General features: G+C 43.6%; 1 protein-coding gene across 1 annotated transcript; it reads right to left on the bottom strand.

Moving 5' to 3' along the window:
- Positions 1–8041: 8041 nt before the first annotated feature.
- Positions 8042–8701, bottom strand: LOC102255110 (splicing factor 3B subunit 5). The gene has a single exon (XM_005875611.2). The coding sequence runs from the start codon at positions 8629–8631 to the stop codon at positions 8371–8373; it is 261 nt and encodes an 86-aa protein (XP_005875673.1). The 5' UTR covers positions 8632–8701; the 3' UTR covers positions 8042–8370.
- Positions 8702–9097: the final 396 nt, after the last annotated feature.

Below are 9097 nucleotides of genomic sequence, written 5' to 3'. Positions count from 1 at the left end.
GTGACAGGGGGCGGTGCCCCAACCCCCCAATCGGCCCTACCCTGAGCGTGACTGAGGGTGGCATTGCAACCTCCCGATCCGCGCTCTTCTGTGCATGACGGGGCGGTGCCCCAACTCCCCAATCGGCCCTGCTCTGAGCCTGACCAGGGGCTGCACCTAGGGATTGGTGCCCTCTGCAGTGAAACTGTACTGTAAGAAAATGTGTCATTATACATTTGTCCAAATTCATAGAATGTACAACACACAAAGAGTGAACACTCTAATGTAAACTATGGAATTTAGTTGGTAATAATGTATGAATATTGGCTCATTAATTATAATAAATGTGCCACACTAATGTAAGATATTAATAGAAGAATCTGGGGGATGAGGAGTATAGGGGAACTCTATGTTTCTGGCTCAATTTTTTCATAAACCTAAAACTGCTTTAAAAATTCTATTAAATTTTTAAAAGAGAAAAACACATACAATTGTACTTTTAAAAACTATAAACTTCTTAGTTATGTTTATTGTACTAATAAAATTGATTAGTATTTTCTTCACAAGTGGCAGATGAAACACCTGTGAGGCATAAAAATGAGGTAGATGGCCCTAACCGGGTTGGCTCAGTGGATAGAGTGTCGGCCTACGGACTGAGGAGTCCCAGGTTCGAATCCGGTCAAGGGCATGTACCTTGGTTGCGGGCACATCCCCAGTAGGGGGTGTGCAAGAGGCAGCTGATTGATGTTTCTCTCTCATCGATGTTTCTAACTCTCTTTCCCTTCCCCTCTGTTAAAAAAAAAAATCAATAAAATATATACTTAAAAAAAATGAAGTAAATGGACATAAACACACAAGTATTTACTGACTGTATTAGTCAACTTCCAAGATGATCCCCAATTGTGGGGGGGGGGGGCCAAAGGGGGATAAGGACACATATGTAATACCTTAATCAATAAAGAAAAAAATTTTAAAAAAAAGAAGGCAATAAAAAATAAATAAAGTTAGGATGACAAGTAAAGGATTACTGTTAAAATGCTAAATTATTCTCAAAAAAACGATTTCCCTTAATCAGATTAAATCACTCATCAGAGGAAAACACACACACACACAAAATCCTCAGAAAAAATTAACATCTTTGCATTTGCAAAACTTGGAAAAGGTTCTGGACTTGGGTATAGAAAATATCACAAAGGGAAGGAAGGAGAAGTGCATCAGGATGAGACTGATTTGAAGCTATATAGGGAACAGAACAACTGCCATCCACACCCTGAAACACAGAATAGTTGGCTGTCAGGTGACTGACTACCCCTGGATGGGTGGTGGTGCAGGTTGGGGAGGAGTGGAGACTTCTTTTCTAAAGAACTGCCTAGAGCCGTGGTCCTCAACCTTCTGGCTCTTTAAATACAGTTCCTCATGTTGTGACCCAACCATAAAATTATTATTTTCGTTGCTACTTCATAACTGTAATGTTGCTACTGTTATGGATCGGAATGTAAATATCTGATATGCAGGATGGTCTTAGGTGACCCCTGTGAAAGGGTCGTTCGACCACCAAAGGGGTCGCGCCCCACAGGTTGAGAACCGCTGGCCTAGAGAGAACTAGGGGTGCTAGGAAGGAGTCGGTACAGCAGGGAAAATCTTCCATTCTTTTTTAAAAGATATATTTTTATTGATTTCAGAGAGGAAGGGAGAGGGAGAGAGATGGAAACATCAGTGATGAGGGAGAATCATTGATTGGTTACTTCCTGCAGGCCCCTGACTAGGAGTTGAGCCTGCAACCTGAGAATGTGCCCTTGACAGGAATTGAACCTGGGACCCTTCAGTCCAAGGCTGGCACTCTACCCACTGAGCCAAACCAGTTAGGACTTTACCTGTGCTCTGAAAGGAGGTCTATCCATTGAGAATCTCCTTTGTGTGCAGATCATCCAGTCAACCTTACTGCTGATACACTACCTCCACCTGGCCTCCAGCAGCTAGATATAGATTAGTGTTCATGTTCTAGAATTTCTGGTTAATTGAATCATAGACTATGCAGATCTGTCTTCTCTTGCTCCGAATAATGTTTTTGAGATTCATCACCTTGTCCTTCCTTTCTGTTGCTGAGCAGTATTCCATTGTATGGATACACACATTATTTCTCCATTCACCTGTGGTTGGACATTCAGATTGTTGTTGGTTTAAAGCTATTATTAATAAAACAGCTATGAAATTCATGTATCTACCATTAGAGTACCACATAGAACAGTTTAACTGCCCTAAAAAATACTCCTCCCACACACATACAACAAAATATCCCCTGCACTTCACCTATTTAAACCTTTCAAACTCCCTTCTAACTTCTGGCAATCACTAATCTTTTTAAAAATAATTTAAATTTTTTCTAAATTACAGTTGATATACTATTATATTAGTTTCAGATGTGCAACATAGTGATTAGACCTTTATATAACTTACAAAGTGATCACCCAATAAGCCTAATACCTGTCTGACACCATACATAGTTATTTTGATATTATAGACCATATTCCCTGTGCTGTACCTCACATTTTTGTGACCGGTTTTCTTAACAGGCAATTTGTATATCTGAATCCCTTCCACTTTTTCACCCATCCCCCGAACTCCCTTCCCATCAGGCTACCATCAAAATGTTCCCTTTATCTATGAGTTTGTTTCTGTTTTCATGGTTTGTTTATTTTGTCTTTTAGATTCCACACATAAGTGAAATCATATGGTGTTTGTCTTTCCCTGACATACTTCACTTAGCATAATACCCTCTAGGTACATCCATGTTGTTGCAAATGGCAACATTTCATTGTTTTCTATGGGTAATATTTCATTGTATGTATGTACCACCTCTTCTTTATCCATTCTTCTATTTATGAACACCTGGATTGTTTCTATATATTAGCTATTGTAAATAATGCTGCAATGAAAAAATAATAAAAATAAAATAATGCTGCAATGAACATAGACATGCACATGTCTTTCTAATTAGTGTTTTAGGTTTCTTCAGATAAATACCCAGATGTGAAATTTCTGGGTTATATGGGAATTATAGTTTTAATTTTTTGAGGAATCTTCAATGCTCTCATGGTTCAATTCCCAGTCAGGGCACATGCCAGGGTTGCAGGCTCAATCTCCAGTGTGGGGCATGCAGGAGACAGCGGATCAATAATTCTCTCTCATCATTGATGTATCTATCTCTCTCTCCCTCTCCCTTCTTCTCTGAAATCAATAATAAAAATATATTTAAAAAAAAATTTTTAAAGAAAATGCATAAAGTACCTCCTGAAGAATACGCACATGTAAAACCTAGCAATTGAATTCTACTTAATTTCTACCATAACAAAAAGGGAGCTTGAGATGAAATTAGGTGCTAATTAAACTAATAAAATTCCAATATCATACCACCACAGTAAAGGAAAAAAATAAATTACCATTTTTAACTTATTTTAAATCATTTTAATGTAACATCTTAAACAAATTATCATTTTATTAGAAATAAAAGATAAAAATATAATATCTAGCCTGAGTGGTGTGCTCAGTGGTTGAGCATTGACCTATGAACCAGGAGGTCACTGCACAGGCCCAGGTTGCAGGCTTGATCCCCAGTAGGGGGTGTGCAGGAGGCAGCAAATCAATTATTCTCCCTTATTGAGGTTTCTTTCTCTCCCTCTCCCTTCCTCTCTGAAGCCAATTTAAAAAATATATATATAATGTCATCAGGTAGTACAGAATGGTGTCAAAAGTTTTAATGATGATATTAGTAAGAATTTATCTAAAGGAAATCATTTAGCCTTGGCTGGCTTAGCTCAGTGGATGGAGCATCAGCCTGTGGACTGAAGGGTCCCAGGTTCGATTCCGGCTAAGGGCACATGCCTGGGTTGTGGGCTCAATCCCCAGTGGGGGGTGTGCAGGAGGCAGCCAATCAATGATTCTCTCTCATCATTGATGTTTCTATCTCTCTCTCCTTCTCCCTTCCTCTCTGAAATAAAGAAATATATTTTTTAAAAAATAAAGGAAATCATTTAACATGTGTATCAAGATTTAAGTGTAAGGATGATTACCATAATACAATTTTTAGAAACCTGAAAGCAGACTAAACAATAGCATTAGGGAACTGGTTAAATAAATGGCATAAATTTGTTCCTATGTGGTCATTAACTATGACTCATTTATTCTCATGGAAAGCTGTTCCCCAGGGAAGCATATTTTGGCTTCTATAAAAGTTGAATCTTCTGACAGCTGGTGTTATGGAGCAATGAAATGAACAACCTGGAGCATTCTAGCAAGACCTGTCATGTGTCACACAGCTCCATGGGCAATAGGATAGGGTTGGCCCGGAGGGGAAGAACTAGGAAGAACCAGACTGATCACATAGTCTGGGGATGTGGTTAAGCCCCAAAAGGTTAGTCACAGTAGAGAACATTAGATAAATACCACAGGTTTAGCCCAATAGGGTCGGAGCCATGCTATGTAATTTTAAATTGCCCACTGGTAGCCAAATTTTAAAAGGACAAATAGACAAGTAAAATTAATTTTAACGATGTTTTTATATAGTCCAACATATCCAGAATATTATCGATCTATATAATAGAGGAATATGCAAATTAGCCAGGACGCCATAACGTCATGACCAAACAGCAGGGACCTGAGGCTGCATGGCACCTGGCCAGGGCGAGGGACCTCAGGCCGTGCCCCCTACCCCGCGGGGCTTGACAGGGACCTTAGGCCGTGCCCCTCGTCCTGGCACCAGGCCAGGAGACCTCAAGCCGCACCCCCCATCCCAGCACTGGGCTGGGGGACCTCAGGCTGTGTCCCCCACCCTGGCACTGGGCCGGGGGACCTGGGCCTGCACCGCCCCCATGGCGCCGGGCTCGGGGACCTGAGGCTGTGCCCCCCGGAGGGGCTTGACCAGGGTGGGGCCGGCCTGGTCTGGGTCTCCTGCATTTTCAAAGTGCGTGTGGGTGGTGGGTGGGGACTTGACTCTAGGTCCTGCAGCGCACCCCAGACTCTGACAGGAGGAAGATTTTCATATACATTTTACTAATTTTCATCTCTGACACTTCTATTATAGAGAAAGGGCAAATAGCAATATTAAAATATTTCCTCTAATTATTCCCTTTTAATGTGCATGAATTTTGTGCACCAGGCCACTAGTGTGTGTATGTGTAATTAATATATATATTAATGTAGTTGTAGGACTTTCATTGAGCCAGATTTCAGGTAGTTCTGAATGATGGTTGTTCTGTATTTTAGTTGTAACTTTGATGTGGTTGTGGGAGGAGGCGAGTACCAGTGTTTACCTACACCATCATGTTGGTTCCTCCCACTTGAGCCACAATCAAGTGTTCAATGGCCACATGTGGTCCCTGGCTATGGTGTTAGCACTACCCTAGACTCTGTGAGCAGCAGCACTCTAATGCTACTGACCAGTGTTAGTGAGCTTGTAGGCTATTTTGTTCTCTTCCTATTTTGTGAGCCTTTCTGGGTGAGGAAGCACTCAGGTACTCAAATTAAAAGTATACCTGAACACAGGTCCAAGGGCAGGCAGCTGCAGAAGTCGGTATCTAAGATAATGTCCCTTGAGTGGGCGTGTGGGGAAGGGATTCCTGCCCCGAGGAAGACGCTGCACTTTACTGTCCTTCCCAACACTGAGCTCCTGAACCCTGGGATGGGTTTCTGTCTAACAGAAATGCCAAATGCTCACTTTCAAGTTATTCCTGTTAATGGTAAGTGCACAACTGAGTGCCATGCCTATCACAGACAAAAAGACAGACTGACAGACACAAATAGAGACAAAGGGTGTCTCAGCGGAGCAAAGCTACCAAAATGCAGCACAATTGTTTTGATTAGGTAGCTTTTATTTTTGCCTAAATATAAATGATTCTGGGGATATGTTCATAACAGCCTACATACACCTTCATGACCTTACAAGTTCCCTGACATTTTTTATTTTAATGTTAGGGGCATAATTTAAAGTTGCTCAGCAAAGAGTTTTGCTGCAATCTCAGAAGCACTAGCCGGATGGAAGCAAAAATGAGTCCAGAAAAGAGCTGAGAAAGTTACTCTATGATGTGTTTATTCTATGTTTCTCATGCACCCTGGCTGGTGCAATTCGGTTGGAGGTGGGGTGGGGAAGTGGCAGCAGAAATGCAGACACGTATTATGTGGACAGAGGGTATCATGACGATGAGTCACAGATCCATGAAGCAATTTCTAAATCTTGGCTTGCCTAACAATCACCTAGGGAGCTTGTTTCAAATGCACAATTCTCATCTCCACCTTCAGAGAGTCTAGTGCAGCAATTCCAGGGCTGGACCCGAGGGGCCTGGACCCAAGGAGTCTGGACATCAGCAGCATCTTAGAAGATTCTGATGCAGTTGATCCCTAGGGAAATATTGGTATTTCTAGCAACACTTCCAGGCACAAAGGTCAGGAGCTGGCCCCTCATTCACTACATGTTGGGGCTCCAAGAGGAGCCAGTCTGTGAGAAACTGTGATCTCGAGCATGACCTGAAGTGGAGCCGAGGAGACAGGAGGCAGAGGAAAGGGTAGGGGCGGGGATTCCAGAGTGACAGCTACCTGGACCACCAGCACAGAAAATGTGAGGCTCCTGGCGGATGTTCCCTGTCCCTGTTAGGACTGACAACCGTCACCAACACCAGAGACTTGGCAGTTCCACCAACTCAGCTTAATTAGTGTTTCTGCTCTGACCTTGTCTGGAGTCCATATTACTAACTTGGAACCTCATAACCGCTACTTGGGAGGATCCTAGAATTAGCTTTAAAAATGCAATAATCCAGAAGCAGATAACAGGACTCCAAGGCAAAAACGGGATTATTTGGCGTGAGAGGTTCAAAGGCATTAATAAGGTGAATGGTGCCTTACTTAGGAGAAGTCACCAGAGGGCGCCAGAGCATCCTTCTCCAAAAGACGTTTCTGTTGAACAAAAACACGTTAAGCTTTTTTAAAAAAATTAATAAATCTTTATTGTTCAGATTATTACAAATGTTCCTCCTTTTTCCCCCCATATCTCCCCTCCACCTGGTTCCCATCCACCCCATGAGAATGAATTTGAACCACTATATCATACTACATACAAAAAAAGAAACAAAAATGGATAAAAGACATACATGCAAGAGTGATAAGTATAAAACTTTTAGGATAAAATATAGATATAAGTATTCATAATCTATGACTAAGCAGCAATTTTTTATTTTTAAATAAATCTTTATTGTTCAGATTATTACAGATGTCCCTCTTTTTTCCCCCCATAGCTCCCCTCAACCTGGTTCCCACCCCACCCCATGTCCTTACCCCCCGCCACTGTCCTCATCCATAGGTGTAAGATTTTTGTCCAATATCTTCCCACACCCCTCACACCCCCTTCCCCCCAAGAATTGTCAGTCCACTCCCTTTCTATGCCCCTGCTTCTATTATATTCACCAGTTTATTCTGACTTAATTTTTAGGTTCACTTGTTGATAGGTCTTTATTTGTTGTCACTTTGTTGTTCATAATTTTTATCGTTAACGTTTTCTTCTTCTTCCTCTTCTTAAAGAATATCCTTTAGCATTTCATATATTCCTGGTTTGGTGGTGATGAACTCAAGCTTTTTTTTTTTTTTTTAACATTTCCTGAACTTTATGAAAAAACCCACAGCGACGATCAAACTGGCTAAAAGCGAGCCTCCCATATTAAAGGTTATTAGAAAAACAAAAGTCATAGATTTCTCCAGGAATCCATACTCCAAAGCCTCCCTTTTAAGTCAGATATTTTAGGGTTACTAACAATTTCCAGAAGATTTTGTCTCTTGTGGTGATGGTCAGCCATGCCATCAATTCAAATATATTTTTCTACCTGCAAAGGGCTCCTGGGAGAAGTCAGGGTGGGATAATTTTTTAAGGCTTGTGCAGGGCAGATTTAAGTGTCAGGCAGAGAACGCTGGCCCCGCGCCCACACCCCTGCCCACGTTTCCGGTTCGGACTCCCAAGAAACGGCAGTCCCCAGAACCCTCCCTGGACCCCTCACCCGAACACAAGCAGCCCACACCAAGAGACTCAACATTTTCTGAACTTTATGGAAAAACCAACAGCGACGATCAACGGGCTAAAAGCGAGCCTCCCTATTCCGTCTCACTCCAGTGCCGCCTCCTCTGACGCTCGCTGGCTTCAGGGTTGCCAAGGTCAGAGTTCTCAGGGGCCCCAACGCTGTGTTCCGAGGGTCCACACGCAGGCAGGTCAGGAGAGGCGCCCGGAGGAAGCACGTCTATTCGGGGAGACGCCGGAGGCGCGCAGAACCGGTCCCCCCGGGTCAGGGCGCGCGGGAAGGTCGGCACACCGGAGGAACACGGGTGCTGTCCCGCACAGCGCGGCCCGGCGGGACCTCAGTTCTCCTCGGGCTTGTCGGCCGGCGGTCCGCAGGGCTGCAGCATCTTCTCCATCAAGTTGAAGCGGACTCGAGCTTTGCTCTCGTTCTCCGCAATGGCGAAGTAGTTGAGGAGGTCGAAGTGGCCCATGTAGGAGCAGTAGGAGTCGCGGTGCTGGTTCACCAGCCATTCCCACTTGGTGGTGTCGGCGTGGCCCGTGCCGATGTACTTGGACTGCAGGTGCTCCAGCTGGCTGTGGATGGTGTGGCGGTCCGTCATCTCGCCGCTTTCCTCGTCGCTCCCAGGTCAGAGGCCGTGGCAACAGGGAACCGTCCTAGAAAGTCACGCTGGAGAGGGACCGCTCCGCTGAACCTCCGGCCGGCACTGTCGTGGGCGAATCTAAGCTTTTTGTTTAATTGACTAAGTTATTACGTATGTGTCCTTATCCCCACCTTACCTCTTATCCCCCCACTCATGCCCTCACCCCCCTGTTGTCTGTGTCCATTGGTTAGGTGTTGGGGTCCAGCTCCAGCAGGTCCAGGGGTTCCCAAAGGTGTGGACCGAGTCGGCGAAGAATGAAGGAAATGGAGACAGCGCTCAGTTGATCATCTAGCTAGGTTCTCTCTTTATTGACCTCTTACATCTGTATTTATACTATTTGATCTTAATCCTATCCATTCTATTCCAAAGGTTAGGGCGTTTGTTATCTCTATTCCAGGGAGTAAAGATTATGTAGCTTAAGCGT

This window comes from Myotis brandtii, unplaced genomic scaffold, assembly GCF_000412655.1.
Source record: "Myotis brandtii unplaced genomic scaffold, ASM41265v1 scaffold465, whole genome shotgun sequence".
Taxonomy (NCBI): domain Eukaryota; kingdom Metazoa; phylum Chordata; class Mammalia; order Chiroptera; family Vespertilionidae; genus Myotis; species Myotis brandtii.
Note: the sequence above shows the minus strand (reverse complement) of the source record. Positions and strands in the feature narration are given on the sequence as shown.

Coding starts and splice junctions, on each gene's coding strand:
- LOC102255110 (XM_005875611.2), bottom strand. CDS start 8,631: ATGACGGACCGCCACACCATCCACAGCCAGCTGGAGCACCTGCAGTCC.